This window comes from Perognathus longimembris, chromosome 2 (genome assembly GCF_023159225.1).
Source record: "Perognathus longimembris pacificus isolate PPM17 chromosome 2, ASM2315922v1, whole genome shotgun sequence".
In the NCBI taxonomy this organism is placed as follows: domain Eukaryota; kingdom Metazoa; phylum Chordata; class Mammalia; order Rodentia; family Heteromyidae; genus Perognathus; species Perognathus longimembris.
In genome coordinates this window covers 142,575,158-142,594,499 of record NC_063162.1, presented here as the reverse complement: position 1 = coordinate 142,594,499, position 19,342 = coordinate 142,575,158, and the positions used below count along the sequence as shown (strand labels likewise).

The window sequence follows — 19,342 nt, the reverse complement described above, 5'->3', positions numbered from 1 at the left end:
TCATTACAGAAATGGAGACTTGTGGTCATGAATATCTTCTCCTTTTCTGTTCTGAATATGTGTGTGTTTACATATACATGTTAAACAAATACCCTTGTTTTCTTTCCTTTCTTATTCCCTTGTCATATAACATAGACATATTGACTTTGTATCTGTTATAAATACTGTTAAATTTACACAGCAGTGTTTATGTGACAGGAGATTGGAGGGGTCAACATCACACAGAGTTTACCTCCACTCTGGGGAAGGGACAGTATGTGTTTAGTTGTATTGTCCTGGGTAAAATTATGATGTTATAATTGTTCTTTTTTTCCTTTTCTTAGTGTTGAGTATTGAGCCTAGGACTTCACACATTCCTCCATGTCCCCTGTTACTGTTTTTTGTTGTTGCTTGCTTTTGCCTTTTCTTTCTTCAGAGTAAGCCTGGCTTAGCAAGATGGGTATAGATGCCAAGTTGAACTTGTGATGATGAATTTTATGTGTCAGTTTGACTGGATGAAGGGATGCCCAGGTTGGGCATGATTTCTGGGTGTCTGTGAGGGGTTTGCTGGAGGAGATAAGCCTTGAATCAGTCAACACCACCAGGCTGGAGGCAGGGCCTCTGTGGTAGTGTGCTTGCCTAGTGAGCTCAAGACCTTGAGTTCAAAACCTCAGTACTGCCATTGAGAGACAGAGAGAGACAGAGAGAGAGAGAGAGAGAGAGAGAGAGAGAGAGAGAGAGAGAGAGAGAGAGAGAGAAAGAAAGAAAAATTGACAGAAAGAAAGGAAGAAAGAAAACAGAGAAGAACCAATACAGAGAGCATCATCAATCTTCTGGGAGCAAGAGTAGATCAAAAAGGTGGAGAAAGAGCAGTTTGCCGTGTGTTCACGCCGTGGTATTCCCCTTTCCTGTCCTAGCCCAGCAGACAGCTTTCCTGTGTCTGTAGCCTGCAGACACCCCACAGGACTCCTAAGCTTCAGTAGTCATATGAGGCAATTCCTATCATTCTTCTTCTCCTTTGCTCTCTTTTTACTCCCTCTCTCCCTCCCACACTGCCCTTCTCTCTTTCCCTTTCCCTCCCATCTTCCCTTTCTCTCTTCCTCCCTTCTCTCCTTCTCTTTCTGGTGTGTGTGTGTGTGTGTGTGTGTGTGTGTGTGTGTGTGTGTGTGTTCTACTGGTTCTTTTCTGGGAGACCCCTGAGGAATAAATCTACCATCTGTGTATCCCCGTGGGTACAATGTTTCTTTACATCTTTTGACCATTTTCGAATTGGATATTTGGAGAATTCTACAAACTCTAATAAAAAGTGGCTTATCAATGTTTTCTTCCAGATTCTAGCTTGTCCTTTCACTTCTTTTATTTGCACAGTAAAAGTAGGTCTAGACATTAGAGTGATTTTTTTTTCCTTCATGGGATATTTATTATTAAGGAATTATTGTTGGATTTTAGGAGTGAACATGTTTTGAGATGTGTGTGTGTGTGTGTGTGTGTGTGTGTGTGTATTTGATTGTCCTAGGGTTTGAGCTTGAACCTCATGCTGGGTGAGCTGGCTACCATTGGAGCCACACCACAGATCCTTTTTACTTTGGTTATTTTTCAGATAGGGTCTCATGATTTTTTTTTTTCCCCAAAGAAGAGCTGAACCTTGATCCTGGCTGCTCCTTGACCTATGATCCTTGAGCTGGGATTACAGGTGTGAGTCACCACACTCAGTCATTTGGGGGTCCATTTTACACCCCAAATTGGGTGCTCCCAGGAGATCAGCACACACCACCTGGAGAAACTGCTTTTGAAGATTTTTTCATGTCAATGCTTGCAACTGTTGTCACCCTATTTGTCTCCCCAGCTTGGAGAAAGTGTGTTTGGCTCTCTCTACACCCCTCCTCTGGCAAATAAATAGACAATAATCTCAAGATGTAAAGCATAAATCCCCCACTTAGCTAGGTCAATGTGTCTCTGTGCGGGGCTGGGTTTTAGACAGAGAGAGAGAGAGAGAGAGAGAGAGAGAGAGAGAGAGAGAGAGAGAGAGAGAGAGAGAGAGAGAGAGAGAGAGAGAGAGAGAGAGAGAGAGAGAGAGAGAGAGAGAGAGAGAGAGTGTGTGTGTGTGTGTGGCTGGCCTGCTCACAGGGGGTGTTTCCCAACTTCCTGGCCTTCGGGCCAGCTTTCAGCTGGTTTGTGGGCGTCTCAGATTTTCCTGCTGCAAACCCGAGATCTTCTCCATCGCATCTTCTGGCGTAGCTAAGGATTACAGGAGGGAGTCACCAGTACCGGAAACAATTTGTTTTTTAAACGCTACAATGTATCTCGTTTACCTTTGAGGGCGTGTAGGGCGTTTCAGGAGATCAGTATTGCTAGGACGGTACGTGTGGGTTCCTGCTGGGCCCCCACCGGGGGGCGCCCCGACTCCCATTCATTCGAACCCTGTCCTGGGCGCTTGGGATGGCTTGCTGAGTCTCCCAGCCTGCGGCTCCACGAGGGCCTTGGAGCCCCGTTCCCAGCTTCAGTCCCCCCCCCCCACCCCATCCCCGGGCTTCCAGGTGGGGACCCGAGGTCTCCCGCCCGCCCGCAGGCGCAGGTGGGGCGGGGGCTGAGCCGGGCGGGCTGGGCCGGCTGGTGCTGCAGGTTTGCGCTCTGGCTCGCTCGCTCCGCGCGCACTGTTGATACAACACAGCCGCCCGCGGGGAGGGAGCCGGGGCGGGAGGGGCGGGAGGGGCCTCGGGAGGCAGCGAGGCCCGGGCCGCAGCCGGCCACCGCCGTCCCCCGCCGTCCCCCGCCGTCCCCCCGGCTCTGCCCACCGAGCAACCGCGCGGAGGAAACTTGGGTAAGACGGGGGAACTTTCTGGTGTGGCTTTGATCTGTAGGAAGCTCTGTCTCCTGTCTGCCTTCTTCCTCAAGAAAGATAGATATTAAACAACAAACCCAACCTTCGGGCTCATCTTCACTTCCCAGAGGGAGGGGGCAATGCTTACTCTGTTGCGGGAACTGGGGTTTGTTTCTTTGTTATTGCTATTTGGGTTATTTACTTTGTGTCAGTACTGGCGCTTGAACTCAGGGCCTGGGCACAGGCCCCCTTGGCTTTTTTTTTTTTTTTTTCATTCAAAGCCAAGGCTCAACCGCTGGAGCCACAGCTCTACATCTGCCTTCCTGGTGGTTACTTGGAGATGAGTCTCTGCCTATGTGTCTGCCTGGGCTGGCTTTGAACCTGCATCCTCAGATCTCAGCCTCCTGAGTAGCTGGGATTATAGGCGTGAGCCTTGGCTCGGGGCATGGTTTGGGAGCGCCTAAGATGTGGCCCGTATTTAGCTACTCCAGTGCTAGCTGGAAGCCTGACAGGGCTCCAGCCTCCTGATTTTTCTGGCCCAGGGGGATGAGGGGCTTTTAAAGGAGTCACTTACAGCAGGAAGGAAGGCAGGAGGGATCCCAGGGTAAGTAGTGAGGAGGATTTCTGGGAGGCCCGGAAGGGCTTTAGCCAGTGCTGGAGTGAGTGCAGTGGTCAGCACCGCAGTGGGAAGGCAGAGGAAGCTGGGAAAGCAGAGCTGATCCTGCAGCCTCTGATGGCCAGCTTGGGGCTTTAGAATTTATCCCGCCAGGAACAGGGATTAGGGTCTGACACATAGTGGTTATGGGGGAAGGGTGATTGGTCTTCTTCACGTCTGCTTTGGTGGGGACAATCCAAGAATGGCAGCCAGGGGCGTGCTGCGTGTGAGGAGCTTTTGTGGACAAGGAGTCTGACCCACGTCCCTCCATACTTCTCCCTCTGGACTTGGATTCACTCATGGCAAGGAATTCCCCCCTCCTCTCCCCTCCTCCTTTTTCTTATCCTGTTTTTTTTTTTTTTTTTTTTTTTTGGTGCCAGTACTGAGGCTTGAGTTCAGCGCCTCACACTCTTGCTTGGCTTTTTCACTCAAGGCTGGTGCTCTACCACTTGAGCCACACCACAACTTGCAGCCTTTTTTTTTGGCCAGTCCTGGGCCTTGGACTCAGGGCTTGAGCACTGTCCCTGGCTTCTTCCCGCTCAAGGCTAGCACTCTGCCACTTGAGCCACAGCGCCACTTCTGGCCGTTTTCTGTATATGTGGTGCTGGGGAATCGAACCTAGGGCCTCGTGTATCCGAGGCAGGCACTCTTGCCACTAGGCTATATCCCCAGCCCGACTTGCAGCCTTTTTTGTAAAAACCAGTCCTGGGGCTTGAACTCAGGGTCTGGGCACTGTCCCTGGGCTTCTTTTGCTCAAGGTGAGCACTTGAGCCACTTCTGGCTTTTTCTGTGTATGTGGTGCTGAGGAATCAAAGCCAGGGCTTCATGCATGCTAGGCGAGCACTCTACCACTAAGCACTTCCAGCATTTTGCTGGTTAGTTGGAGGTAAGAGTTTCATGGAGTCTTTTGACCGGGGCTGGCTTTGAACTGTGATCCTCGTATCACAGCCTGCTGAGTAGCTAGGAGTACAGGCATGAACCACCGGTGCTGGCCCATTTCCCTTTTAACCTTGGAAGGTGACCTTCCCCACCTTCCATTCCAATAGACACGAAAGGCAGTGCCTGTTGGCACCTGTGGCTCCTGCCTGATGATTGCGGTTTGAAGCCAGCCCCAGTAGGAAAGTCAAGGAGACTCGTATCTTCAACGAACCACCACCACCAGGAAACCGGAAGGACAGCTGTAGCTCAAAGTGGTAGAGCAGTACGTTTTCAGCAAAAGAGCTCAGGGACAGTGCCCAGGGCCTGAGTTCAAGTCCCACAATCAACCACCAAAAAAAGGCAGTCCCTTTGGTCCCCCAGAACACGGAGGTGGCCTCTTTGGGGATGGGGAAACGTTGCGTCATATGTCCACCCCCACCCCCCAAGTTTGGAACACGTTTTCTCTGAGTTGCTAGGAGTCTCTATTGCACCATGCTGTCCTGTTTTATTATTCACTCTGCACAGGTGGAGGCAGGGCCGAAGGCCGGCCTCAGCTGCCCTTCCTCCTGCTTCTCAGATGCCTGGACTCCACCTCTGGCCACAGTTACACCTACCTATGAGCGAATGTGGGGCTGGAAGTCATCCCTATTTAATTCCCACGGTCTCCACACTGCCTAGGGGAACTGTGCTCGATTCTTCTCCCCCTCTGTAGATTGGGGAGCAGTTTGGCTTTGTCTGTGACTGCTGGGGGTGGGGTGAGGGTCCCACGTGTTCTTTCAGCCAGCAGTGTGGATGCTAACCATCTACGTGGGACGAGGGAATTGAACCCAGATCTCCAAGAGTGTCCTTTGACTGCGCACGAGGTGTAGACATTCATTTTATCTCTGTCGGCCGCACAAGGTTCGGCCATGTAATGAGTTTCTTACTCCTTGGATAACCAAGTTAGGTCCATTTGCCAGAATCATTTCTAAGCCAGATGCTGGTGGCTCATCATCCTAGCTACTCAGGAGGCGGAAATCTGAAGACTGCAGTTTGAAGCCAGCCCAGGGAAGTCTGTGAGACTCTTTATCTCCAAGTAACAAGCAAAATGCTAGAAGTGGAGGTATGGCTCAAGTGGTAGAGTCCTAGCTTTGAACAAAAAAGCCAAGCAAGAGCGTGAAGCCCTGTGTCAAACTCGATACTCACACACACACATGCATGTGTGTGCACACACACTAATTATTTCTAATCTTAAAAATCTCTTTGTGGGGGTTGGGAACGTGGCTTAGTGGTCGATTGCTTGCCTAGCTTGCGTGCAGCCCTGGGTTCCATTTCTCAGCACCACATATACAGGAAAAGCCACAAGTGGCGCTGTGGCTCAAGTGGTAGACTGCTAGTTGTGAGCAAAAGAAGCTCAAAGGGACAGTGCCCAGGCCCTGACTGGCAGAAAACAATCATCTCTTTGTGCATCTGTTTTTCTTTCATACTCAGGTTTGTCTGTACGATTAGCAGTAGAAAGATTGGGCCATAGGCATGAGTAATGTAAAATCCAGTAGATATTGACAGATTGCTCTCTGAGACAGCTACAAAGAATTTGCACTTCAGCAGGGTGTGGTAGCACCGGTTTGTAATTCCAGCTGCTTAGTAGGTAGAGGCAAGAAGAATTTGAGCTTAGAGTCAGCCTTGGTTACATAGTAAGTTCCAGGCTCGTCTGAATGATACTGTGAGAGACTATCCCCCCCCCCCCCCGAAAAATCACCGGTTTGGCTAGAGGCCTAGCTCCAGGGGTATAGTGTCTGTCTAGCAAGTGTGAAGCCTGAGTTCAAATCCAGTACCATCAAAATTAAAAGAAGAGAACATTTAGTTTCCAAATGTATGAAGGGCCTGTTCTCTCTCCCCCACAACTTGAGCCTTAACGTATACCTTTTATATTCACATCTATACCTATAGTTATATATTGTTGAATATATAAAGAAGATGGAACCCAGAGCCTTGCAAGGCAGGACAAGGCCTCGCCCACAGGCTTCTACCCCAGACTCTTACATCTCTGTTTAATCTGTTTTTTTGTTTGTTGTTGTTGTTGTTGTTTGTTTGTTTTTGCCAGTCCTGGGGCTTGAACTCAGGGCCTGAGCGCTGTCCCTGGCTTCTTTTTGCTCAAGGCTAGCACTCTGCCACTTGAGCCACAGCGCCACTTCTGGCCGTTTTCTATAAATGTGGTGCTGGGGAATTGAACCTAGGGCTTCATGTATATGAGGCAAGCACTCTTGCCAGTAGACCATATCCCCAGCTCTGGCTTCATCTTTTGATTCAAGACTTGTTTTACCCTTTGAGCTATATCCTCGGTTCCCATTTTTGGCTGGTTAAAAGTAAACTTGCCTGCCTGGGCTGGCTTTGAACTGAGATCCTCAGATCTCAGCCTCCTGAGTAGCTAGGATGACAGGCGGGAGGCACCAGCACTGCTAGTCTTTAAGTCAGGAATGATTCTTGTTAGGTTTTCATTTTTATTTTTATTTTTTATTTTTTGGCCAGTCCTGGGCCTTGGACTCAGGGCCTAAGCACTGTCTCTGGCTTCTTCCCGCTCAAGGCTAGCACTCTGCCACTTGAGCCACAGCGCCGCTTCTGGCCGTTTTCTGTATGGGTGGTGGTGCTGGGGAATTGAACCCAGGGCCTCATGTATACAAGGCAAGCACTCTTGCCACTAGGCCATATCTCCAGCCCTAGATTTTCATTTTTAGCCGAGAGAAATCATTGTGAAGTTTTTACATAGTGAGTGCCTTAAACATCCTCTTTTTTTTTTTTCCTCCTGCAGGCGGAGACTGGCCAAGATGGCGTCTGTGTTTCGCAGTGAGGAAATGTGCCTGTCCCAGCTGTTTCTGCAGGTGGAGGCTGCCTATTGCTGTGTGGCGGAGCTGGGAGAGCTTGGATTGGTCCAGTTCAAAGATGTAGGTGTTACATTCTTTGCAGATAAGAGAAAGGCGCCATGCTATGGGTGTAGATAACACTGCAAAATTTCCCTGTAGTCAACACAATGCTTCCTTCTGGGAGTGGAGCCTGGAGCTGCAGCCTTGAGCAAAGAAGCCACGCCAGAATATAAGGTCCTAACTTCCTGCCCAGTCCCAGCACCAAAAACAAAGAAAAATACCAGCACAAAAAAATCCCAGAGGTGTCGCTCAGTGATATTTTGCCAGCCTATCCATTGGGAGCCCTTGAATTCCAACCCCAGAACCATCAAATAATAAGTAATAATAATAATAACAACCACAACAGCCAGGTGTAATAGCATACACTTGTAATCGCAGCATTTGAAAGGCTAAAATTCAAGGCTAGCCTGGGTTACCTAAGTGAGACTCTGTCTCAAAAACCACATAAAAAATGTAAAAGATGGGGCTGAGAATGTGGCTTAGCAGTAGAGTGCTTGCCTAGCATGCACAAAGCCCTGGGTTCGATTCCTCAGCACTACGTAAACAGAAAAAGCTGGAAGTGGCGCTGTGGCTCAAGTGGTAGAGTGCTAGCCTTGAGTGACAGGAAGCCAGGGACAGAGCCTAGGCCCTGAGTCCAAGCCCCAGGACTGACAAAATAAAATAAAATAAACAGAGGAATGATGTTGGTAGCTGTTGCTACCTAATGTATACCTTGTGTGTTTGTTTTCTTTCTCCTAGTTAAATGTGAATGTAAACAGTTTCCAAAGGAAATTTGTGAACGAGGTCCGGAGGTGTGAGTCTCTGGAAAGAATCCTCCGTGAGTTCCCTTCCCCTTCGCTGTGGACGCCCAGTGGTCAATGGCTTTGCGGATGATTTGTGACTTTCTCGGAGCTGATGGTGGGGGCCGTGGCTTAGCAGGTCGGAGGAGGTCCCCGGTGCTCAGCTGCGCCCCTCACTGCTGTCACCCCAACCCTCAGATTTTCTAGAAGATGAGATGAAAAATGAGATTGCCATTCAGCTGCCTGAGAAGTTCCCGGAGACCCCTCTACCCCGGGAAATGATCACCCTGGAGGTGAGGTCTCCATTTTCCATCTCCCCTGGCTAAGGACAGGCGTCCAGACACTCAGGAGTTCTGTCCCTACTCCAGGAAAGGGCGAATGTCCAGCTTCTGGGGTTACTGTGCCGGTCCAGGGCGGAGGTCTGGGGGCGCTCACTGGGATTGGAGCAGGCCTTCCTTCCTTCCTTCCTTCCTTCCTTCCTTCCTTCCTTCCTTCCTTCCTTCCTTCCTTCCTTCCTTCCTTCTTCTCTTATTTATTTATCTATTTATTTACTTATTTATTTAGCTAGTTGTGGGGCTTGAACTCAGGGCTTGGGTGCTGTCCATGAGCTCTTCAGCTCTATGCTAGTGCTCTACCACTTGAGCCACAGTGCCACTTCCAGTTTTCTGGTGGTTTATTGAAGAGTCTCATGGACTTTTCTGCCAGGGTTGCCTTTGAACCGGGATCCTCAGTTCACAGCCTCCTGAGTAGCTAGGATGGGCCAGGTGGGCCTCGAGCCATGACAATAGTCACCAGTACTCAGTCAACCAGGCTAGGAGTCTTTATTCAGCTGTGCACAGTGTCTGCTCGCCACCACCAGGATGGTGACAAACAGCATGGAGGCCCAACAGGGCTGGGCTTTTAAAGGCAAGTATCACATGTACCACTCGCAGGTGGTCATGGGGTAAGAATCACATTCACCACACTGGGTGGTCTGGCAAGTTAGGCAAAGCAGGCAAGCAGACATATAGAAGCAGAATTGCTGTTAGTCATTACAATTCCAGTAAACTCCGTAAACAAAGCAATCAAAGCCATACAATTCTTGGTTCTGCCTGCTGCTGGTCTTAATTAGCCTTAAGTCTTTCTCTTCCTGGAATGTCCCCTAAACTGAGTGGTCTTGATCATATCTTTCTTTTGCCAAGGTCAAGCAGCTCTAGGTCAAGCTGCTTTGGGCTCCTCTTATTTGGCTTAGGTGTTTGCCCTTCCCCAGGCCCACTACTTTGTCTAAGCCTGCTGTTTCTAGGGACTCAACAAGGGGGTTCCTCTGTAATGGGGTCCCTCCAAGGGAGGGGACCACACTGTAATGTGGTCCGAGTGGGGGAATCTCCCATCCCTCCAAGAGTCCACCACTCAGAGACAGTCTCAAGTAAAAGATGGATTTATTGGGGAAGCAAAAAGTATACTGACTGGCCAGGGTCAGGGCCCAGCTGAAATCGAATGCCCCGGGCCACCCGGGGACGGGTTATAAGGGCAGACACCACATGGTCAAGCCTGCCACACGCAGGTGGCCAATGAGGTTACAGCACTTACAGAGCATGCCAGGTCACACGCAGGTGGCCAATGGAGTCACAGTCTGCCTCATAACTATTGTTTGAACCAACCTATCATGTTAGTTAGACTTGGCGCACGGATTTGGCGGGGCTCACGTGATGCAGGCGATTCGCCTACTCACCGAGGGCACAGGTTTAACCTTGAACATTCCACACCTCAGGTGGTCAAGCAGTTCACACAATCTTATCACAGCAAAGGGGAACTTCCCTGGATAGGGCGGGGGAGATCTTAGTGAAGATGGAGTCGGCTTCTGCTCTCTTTAACTAATCTGAGATGGAGTCACTCTGACACCCCTCAACAGCCAATGATGGTGCTGGCCAGATCTGACCTCCATATTACACCCCTACACCTTTCACTTGGCTTCCACAGTTGGTCCACTTGACTCTGGATGCAAGAGACACGGGGAAGGGCAGCCATGTGGAGACGGCGCTGCTGTACATGTTCAGCCATTTTCAGGGATCTGGGCCTTGGCCTCAGATGAATAGGGAGAATGGGGAGCTGGAAAGCCGTGCAGAGTTAACACCTCAGCGGGGGCCTGGCTCACCCTTAGCTCAGTCCTGGAGGAGCCATTTCATTATAGGAACCAGGCCGTCTGCTGAAGCTTTGGCTGTCTGCTTTCGGATATAAGAGGGAGACATTAGCTGTTGGAGAGGCAGTTTGCTCCTTCCTCCAGCAGTTTGCCTTCCTCGATAGGCAGGTGCTTGTGGCTCTGTCTTCTCTCTCCTCTTGGAAACAAAGTGATTGCAGAGGGATCTCCGCAGAGACTAGTTCAAAGGGCACAGATCAAAGTTGAGGGCCTTTCAGTGAATTCACAGAGCCCAGCAAAGACATCTTTTAAGTTGCCTCTTAAAGCTCTTTTTTGGTTAGTCATGGGGCTTGAACTCAGGGCCTGGGTGCTATACCTTAGCTTTTTTTTTTTTTTTTTTTTCTTTTTTCCAGCTCTGACACAATCACTTGCGCCACAGCTCCACTTCTGGCTCTTTTGGTGGTGAATTGGAGCTAAGAGTCTGTGCAGGCTGGCTTTGATTTTGCTGCTGAGATCTCAGCCTTCTGCGAAACTGGGATTGTGCGAGGGGGGGGGGAGGGGGAAGGGGGGGGCAGCCCAGTCTTCAGTCACAGCCCCTGTGGGAGGCATCCTTCAGGTTTGTGTGGTAACTCCTACTTCTAAGTTACAGCACGGATCTGGCTTCTGTTTAACAATAGCAGTCTTTTCTCTCTACTGGACCACTTCTGGTTTTGCCTTGTCTTGTCAGTTCTCTACTGATAAGGATAAAATCGGCCACCTCTGACCCTGGAGCCTGGCTGGGCCCTGTCCACCCTTTGTCCCCCACCCCCTGCACTGGTGTCTCCCCTCCTAGTTTTCCTTCACACAGTGCCTCACACGAGGGTTCCCCTCTCCTACTCTGCCAAGAGACCCCCACTTCTGCTGGGCTCCCGACCAGTATGAGATTTGTGCAGTGTTCCTCTAAGTCACTCACTCCCAAGCAAGCCTCTTGGTCTCAGGAACCGTTTCTGATTGGCCCCGAGAGCTTTGTTTATGTGGATTACCATTCTTGATATTTAGTATATAAGCCATCTAAAATGGTCGGCCATATTACACATGTATTGATATATCTGAAAACAAGGTTGCACTACACATTAATAGGGCTCGCATGAAAAATAAGTATTTTCCCAAGACAAAAACTTTAGCGAGAAGAATGGAAGAGATTATAAATCCCCTCCCCTCCCCTCCTCTCCCTTCGTCTTCCCTTTCCTTCCTTTTCCTTTCCTTCCCCTCCTTCTCCCCCACTACTCCCTTCTCTCCCCTTTTCTCTTCTTCCTTCCCTTCTCTTTTTCTCCCTTTCCTCTCCTTCCCCTCCCCTCCCCTTCTCTCCTCTTGCTTCCCCTTTCCCTTTCTCTTCTTCCCCTCCCTTCTCCCCTGCTTTTTTCCTCCCCTTCTCTCCCCTTCCCTCATCCCTCCTTTCCTTCCTCTCCCCTCCTCTCTACTACCTCCCTCCTTTTTTTTTTTTTTTTTTTTTTTTTTTTTTGCCAGTCCTGGGCCTTGGACTCAGGGCCTGAGCACTGTCCCTGGCTTCTCTTTGCTCAAGGCTAGCACTCTGCCACTTGAGTCACAGCGCCACTTCTGGCCATTTTCTGTATATGTGGTGCTGGGGAATCGAACCCAGGGCTTCAAGTATACGAGGCAAGCGCTCTTGCCACTAGGCCATATCCCCAGCCCCACCTCCCTCCTTTTTGTGTTATAATTGGGGCGAGGTGCCTTGGGGTCCCCCACAAAGCTCCTTTCTCATGCCCAAAGGACACTCCCACCTTCCTGTCTCCCCGATGTGGAGATGGGGTCAGGTTCGAACTACAGTCTCCTTGTGCACTGAGCTTTTGACTGGACAGCCCCGTAGCATCCAGCTACTTCCTTTCCCACCAAATGCCTGTTGATTCTTGCTAGCAGCGTGGGTAGTACGTAGCAAGTAGGAATGTCTTAGCTCTTTCTGCCTGGCTTACTTTCTTTTTCCTTTCTCATATAGACTATTCTAGAGAAACTGGAAGGAGAGTTACAGGAAGCCAACCAGAACCAACAGGCATTGAAGAAGACCTTCCTAGAGCTGACGGAACTGAAATACCTCCTTAAGAAAACCCAGGACTTCTTTGAGGTCTTTAGTGGGGCATGGCATGCAGGTCCTTTCCCGTGTACGCACGTTTTCATGGGAACACTGGCTGGTTTGGAATATGAGCAAAACTCTCTTTGCTTCCATGGCCAGGTCGTGGTTGAAGTCGGGGGGGGGGGGGGAAGGATTCTGGGTGGTAAGTTGGCACTGGCTGAGTTGGAGGCAAAAAATAACAATTCTCATTAAAAAGTATGCATTCAGGGCTGGGAATATAGCCTAGCGGCAAGAGTGCTTGCTTCGTATACATGAAGCCCTGGGTTCGATTCCTCAGCACCACATATACAGAAAAAGCCAGAAGTGGTGCTATGGCTCAAGTGGCAGAGTGCTAGCCTTGGGCAAAAAGAAGCCAGGGACAGTGCTCAGGCCCTGAGTTCAAGCCCCAGGACTGGCAAAAAAAAAAAAAGAATGCATTCAAAATGTCTCTGACAGAAGGGAAGCAAACACCGAGGGCCCGGTAAGTTCATCAGGTTGAAGGTTGGGTAGGGAGAGACTCAGGAAAGTTCTGATGTGAAAGGAGCACTCTACTAACTATTCATTAAAAACAGACAAAATCAGCCAGGCATTGGTGGTTATGCCTGTAATCCTAGCCACTGAGGAAGCTGAGATCCCAGGATTGAAGTTCAATGCTAGCCTGGGCAGGAAAGTCTGTCAGACTCTTTACCTCCAATTAAACACTAAAAAGCTAAAAGTGGAGCTATGGGTCAAATGGTAGAGCACCAGCCTTGAGCAAAAAAAGCCAAGGGATAGCACAACTCACGCCTTGAGGCCCTGCGTTCAAGTCCCAGTACTGGCACAAAATGGAAAAGAAAAAAAGGAGACAAATTGTGTAGGAGTGGGGTGCTTATTTTAGTCACCGATACATTTAAATGATGGTATTGGTGCTTTGGCTTTCAGACAGAAACTAATTTAGCTGAAGATTTCTTTACTGAAGATACTTCCGGTCTTCTGGAGTTAAGAGCCATACCCGCGTTCATGACTGGAAAGTTGGGGTGAGTGGAATTCTGTTTGCTAAGAGTTATGGCTGGATGGAGTCCTTGTCCTTAGCTAAATGCCTGGCAGGTAAAAAAATTCCGTGTTGTCTTTAGAGTACTATTTGATAAAACGCACTAGGAACTTGAGGCTTTTTTTTTTTCTTTTAAATTGCCAGTCCTGGGGCTTGAACTTAGAGCCTGGGTGCTGATCCTGACCTTTTGTGCTCAAGAGTAGCGCTCTACCACTTGCGCCACAACTCCACTTCTGGCTTCTTGGTGGTTTATTGGAGATAAAAGTCTCACAAACGTTCCTACCCAGGCTGGCTGTGAACTGTGATCCTCAGATTTCAGCCTCTTGAGTAGCTAGGATTACCAGGGTGAGCCACCAGTGTCCAGCTAAAGTTTTGAGCTTTTAAAACCAATTAGAAGAATGTCCTATATCAAGAAAACTAACAATAATAAATGTTGGAGGGGATGTGGCCAAAAGGGAACCCTACTTCATTGTTGGTGGGAATGTAAACTGGTTCAGCCACTCCGGCAAGCGGTATGGAGATTCCTCAGAAGGCTAAACATAGAGCTCCCCTATGACCCAGCAGCCCCACTTTTGGGCATCTACCCAAAAGACCACAAACAAGAACACACTAAAGCCACCAGCACAACAATGTTCATCGCCACACAATTTGTCATAGCTAGAATCTGGAACCAACCCAGATGCCCCTCAGTAGATGAATGGATCAGGAAAATGTGGTACATATACACAATGGAATTTTATTCCTCTATCAGAAAGAATGACATTGTCCCATTTGTAAGGAAATGGAAGGACTTGGAAAAAATTATACTAACTGAAGTGAGCCAGACCCAAAGAAACATGAACTCTCTGGTCTCCCTCATAGGGAATAATTAGCACAGGTTTAGGCAAGTCACAGCAGAGGATCACAAGAGCGCAATAGCTATGCCCTTACGAACACATAAGATGATGCTAAGTGAAATGAACTCCATATTATGGAAACGAGTGATATATCACTGTTGTAATTACTTTCAACATGCCATGTGAAACTGTAGCTTCTATTGTTGATGATCCTCTTGTATCCTCTTCCTGTGGTTGTACCTGCACTATCACTGTATCTTATCTGAGTACACTGAAAACTGTATATGAGGGAGGAGGTAACAAACAGTACCAGAAATGTATCCAATGCCTAATGTATGAAACTGTAACCTCTGTGTACATCACTTTGACAATAAATAAGAAGAAAAATAAATTGGGAAAAACAATAAAAGCTATTAGAAACATTACGGTTAGGTAATCAAATTATACCCATGTGGCAGTAATGTATGTAAGGTGTGGCAATTCCAAACAATGTTTCATTCAGTGTCTAAGTGAGGCTGATGGATTTTAAAAGCGTTTTCTTGGGCTGGGAATATGGCCTAGTGGCAAGAGTGCTCGCCTCGTATACATGAAGCCCTGGGTTCGATTCCTCAGCACCACATATATAGAAAAGGCCAGAAGTGGCGTTGTGGCTCAAGTGGCAGAGTGCTAGCCTTGAGCAAAGAAGCCAGGGACAGTGCTCAGGTCCTGAGTTAAGGCCCAAGACTGGCCCCCCCCAAAAAAAGAAAAGCAAGAAAGAAAAGAAAAGCGTTTTCTGTAGCAGTGCTGAGGTTTGCACTCAGGGCTTGCACCTGCTAGGTTGGCACTCAGCACTCGTCATACCCTCAGCCCTGTATTTTACAGGTTAGTTTTAGGATCGCATCTTGTCTCCCACCTGGGTGCATACCCGAGTCACAGTCCACCTACTTTTCGGCTTCTAGCCTTGCTGGATCACAGCAGCTCCCCTCTGTGAATATGGGGTCTCAGGGACTTCTCTGCCCAGGCTGGCCTTGAACTGCAACCCTCCTAGTTTTAGCTTACCACGTAGCTAGGGTTACAGGTGTGAACTACGGGCACTTAGCTTTTTAAAAGTATTTCTGGCTGGGTGCCGGTAGTTCACACCTGTAATCCTAGCTACTCAGGAGGCTGAGATCTGAGGATGGCAGTTCAAAGCCAGCCTAGATAGGGAAGTCCCTGAGATTCATTCCCAATCAACTACCATAAAGCCAGAGATAGAGCTGTGGTTCAAGTGGTAGAAGCTGGTCTATTATTATTATTGCTATTGTTATTATTATTATTATTATTAAAAAGGGATGCTTACTTGGTAGGTGCTCTAATCACTTGAGCCATGGCCCAGATTTTTTTTAGTCAATAGGTATTTTAGAGCCTGCTATTGGAGGTACTAGACATTGTATGAAATGAAGAGGAAATATATGTATTTAAATTATTTGTCCTGAATTATTTGTTTAAAGCATTTAAATTATTTTTAAGGTAATACATTAGAAATGATAAACCGCCCCACACTGGTCGCTTAGGCCTGTAATCCTAGCTACTCAGGAAGCTGAGATCTGAGGACTGTGGTTCAAAGCCAGCTGGGCAGAAAAGTTTGTGAGACTTAACTCCAACTAACCAGAGAAAAGCTGGGAGTAGAGGTGTGTTCAAGTGCTAATTGGAGGTGAGAAGCTACACACTTTCCTGCCGAGGCTGCCTGGCTTTGAACCATAATCCTCAGATTTCAGCCTCCTGAGTAGCTAGGATTACAGGCGCAAGCCACTGGCACCTGGTGTGTTTACACACACACACACACACACACACACATACACGATCATTATTGAACATTGACTTCTGATTTCCATCAGCTACAATGTGATCACAAATAGTCTATCATATTTATATTGTGTTAGTGAATATATAGTATTGGAATGAATAGGAATCGGAGATTTGGGGTGGGTTGGGACTGGGGTGCCAGGTGGCTCTGTGGCCACTATCCCAGAACTGTGTGCAGATGCCTCCTGCTTGTGGAGTGGGGTAGTCCCTCCCTCCCTCCCTCCCTCCCTCCCACCGCCTTTCTGGGCCCTGTGCCTCAGTGGTGCCTTCTCTTCTCCCTGCCCAGGTTCACCGCGGGTGTGATAAACAGGGAGAGGATGGCTTCCTTTGAGAGGCTGCTGTGGCGAGTTTGCCGGGGCAATGTCTACTTGAAGTTCAGTGAGATGGACACGCCGCTGGAGGATCCCGTCACGGTGAGGGGAGGGGAGAGGAGGTGGAGGAAGCATGCTGTGGATTCCTACATCCTCTGCCATGAGCCCTGCTCTCAGAGCACTGTGACTTTAGTGCCATGATGCTAATCCCTCCCTCCCTCCCTCCCTCCCTCCCTCCCTCCCTCCCTCCCTCCCTCCCTTCTTCCTCTCTCCCTCCCTCGTCTCTCCTTCCTTCCTTCCTTCCTTCCTTCCTTCCTTCCTTCCTTCCTTCTTTCTTTTTTTTTTTTTGGTCAGTCCTGGGGCTTGAACTCAGGGCCTGAGCACTGTCCCTGGCTTCTTTTTGCTCAAGGCTAGCACTCTACCACTTGAGCCATAGCACCACTTCCGGCTTTTTCTATATATGTGGTGCTGGGGAACCCAGGGTTCATGCATGCTAGGCAAGCACTTTACTACTGGGCCATATTCCCAGTCCCCTCGCTTTTCTTTCTTTCTTAATCTCTCCCTCCCTCCCTCCCTCCCTTCCTTTCATCCTTCCTTCCCAGGTCCATCCACTTCTTTGCATCATTTCAAGCTTTATTGGCTAAGAAAAACCATAGTTACATGAAAATTTACAGTAGAAAGAATGCACAATACACTCTCCCACAACAGAACCCTTGCACTATTTTTTTCTCTTGCCTCCAACCCTAGGCAACTAGGTATGTTGTATATTTTTCTATGGGTTTAGAGGGTATTGTAGATAATATGAGGTTTTCTCCCCTAGAAGTATGTGTTGTTTATCTATTTATCAATCATGCTGGTAAGGATCAAACTCAGGACCTTGCGCATACTAGACAGGCACTACCCCCGAGCCAAATCTGTAGCCATGTACCCTTGGTGTAGCTTCCTTTAGATCTGTGGTTCATCACCTTTTGTAATCATGGCTTGGTAGGTGATAGACATGGTGGTAGAGAGTATTTATGAAGTGAATGTGTGGAACATGATGACCAGGGACCTTGCCAGTTGGAATGGATCCTTGGTTCTAGTGGATCCGATGACTTTAGCAGTTCAGCAAAGGACCAGAGTAGCTTCCTTCACAGGTAAAGGAGACTTTGAAAATACGGCAAAGCAGCCAGCTCGAAAAATCCCGCAGCATCCTGTCCTGTTTCTGAGCCACGGCCACAGAGATGGCTTCTTCTGATATTGTTTTAATGGATGCCCAATGTTTGCATTGAGCAAGCTAAACGTTCTTTATTTCTGAGTGTCTTATTTGCATTTCTTTCTGAATGTAGATAAACTGGGAGCATCTTTTTTTTTTAAACTTGCAATGTTTGCCTTTATTTTGTTCTTTATATTTTGAAAGTGAAAAGAAATAGTATTGAGTCAATTTCTTTCTTCCTTTTTTTTTTGTTTTAAATATGTGTTCCATGTATTTACAAGCCTTAAAGTTGTTCTAAAGAGTTCAAAAGTATTAAGAGTACTTTTTCTGGGGTGGTACTTTTTTTTTTTAAACAATTCTTGGAGTTCTCTGGTACCTGGGAGCATCTTTATGCATGTGGATTTTTCTTTTCTGTATTTTCTAATTTTTGAGGTACTAAGGATCAAAGGGAGGTTTTCACATTTGCCAAGGGCTCTGTCATGGACTTCTCTGCCTGGGCTGGCTTCGAATTGTGAAAATCAGATCTCAGCCTTCTGAGTAGCTAGGTTTGCAGGCATGAGCTACCAGTGCCTGGCCTGGGAGACTCACCTCCAATTAACTTCCAAAAAGACAGAAATGGCCCTGTGGCTCAAGTGGTAGAGTGCTAGCCTTGAGCAAAAAGCTCCAGGATCGTGCCCAGGCACTGAGTTGAAGCTCCAGGACTGGTACACACACGTGCACACACACATACACACATGCACACACATGCACCTGTGTGCATGTACGTACACACACGCGCGCACACACACACACACACCCAACATGCACCCAACACAGCCAGAAGTGGAAGTGTGGCTCAAGTGGTAGAGTATTATCCTGGAATAGAAAAGCCAAACGAGAGCACAAGCCCCTGAGTTCAAGCCCCAGTGCCAGCACTCACACAACACACACACGTGCACACACACACACACACACACACATTAACCACTCCTTTACATTTGCTACATATCAGACACAAATTCATCCCTTCAATGCAGATGCATGTGGGTTAATTCTGGTGGGCCAGGCCAGCTTCTTTCATGTCCAATAGCTCCAGGAACTTAATTCCCTCTTCTGGCCGTTTTCTTGATTTTAATCACATTTCTTAGCATGAGAGCCCACCTGGGGCCGTAGTAGGGGAACAAGTAGTGAGCCTGTTCCTTTGAGGCTTATAAAACTGTTCTGACTTCCCAGAAAGAAGAAATTAAGAAGAATATATTCATCATATTTTATCAAGGAGAGCAGCTCAGGCAGAAAATCAAGAAGATCTGCGATGGGTAAGAGGGACCATTAATGGCTTGGTCGGGGTCCAGACTGGGGACAGAGGTGTAAAGTGTGCAATACACTACATGCACGAATACATGCACATTCATTAGAATCTCACTTGATAAGATGTTGACTAAAAAATGCTATTGACTCTGTGTGTGTGTGTGTGTGTGTGTGTGTGTGTGCGTGCGTGTGTGTGTGTGTCCCTTTATTTGGTCCTGAACTTAGGGTCTCTTGCTTAGCATTTCTGCTCAAGGTGGACACCATACCACTTGAGCCACACCTCCACTTCTGGCATGTTGGTTGGCATGTTAATTGGAGAGACGAGTCAGGGGTTTGTCTGCCTAATCTGGTTTTGCATCATAATCCTTAGACCTCACCCTTCTGAGAAGCTAGGATTATAGGCATGAGCCACCAGCCCCTGGCTAACATGCTATTTCACTTTATTCCTTGGTATATAGCCCTTATCTCTTGCGGAAGAGTAGGCAAGCTCAGCTGGATGGTGCGCAGCCCTGTAATTCCAGGTGTTAGGAGGGTTATGAGTCTGAGGCTAGCCTTCAGGCTGTCCCTCCCCACCCCCCCCCACC

At 48.2% G+C, this 19,342-nt stretch overlaps 1 protein-coding gene across 2 annotated transcripts in view; it reads left to right on the top strand.

The window, feature by feature from the left end:
* Atp6v0a4 (ATPase H+ transporting V0 subunit a4) overlaps positions 1–19,342 on the top strand; it is a 63,606-nt gene that overhangs the window by 19,847 nt on the left and 24,417 nt on the right. Inside the window, exons 2-8 of one of the 2 annotated variants that reach the window (XM_048340293.1) lie at positions 7,162–7,294; positions 8,012–8,090; positions 8,251–8,345; positions 12,162–12,287; positions 13,197–13,291; positions 16,252–16,378; positions 18,684–18,766. In XM_048340293.1, coding sequence (XP_048196250.1) covers positions 7,178–7,294; positions 8,012–8,090; positions 8,251–8,345; positions 12,162–12,287; positions 13,197–13,291; positions 16,252–16,378; positions 18,684–18,766 — 722 coding nt within the window. In that variant the 5' untranslated portion in view covers positions 7,162–7,177. Of the gene's footprint in view, positions 1–7,142; positions 7,295–8,011; positions 8,091–8,250; positions 8,346–12,161; positions 12,288–13,196; positions 13,292–16,251; positions 16,379–18,683; positions 18,767–19,342 lie in introns of those variants that run through there. The other variant, XM_048340294.1, reaches the window with a different exon arrangement.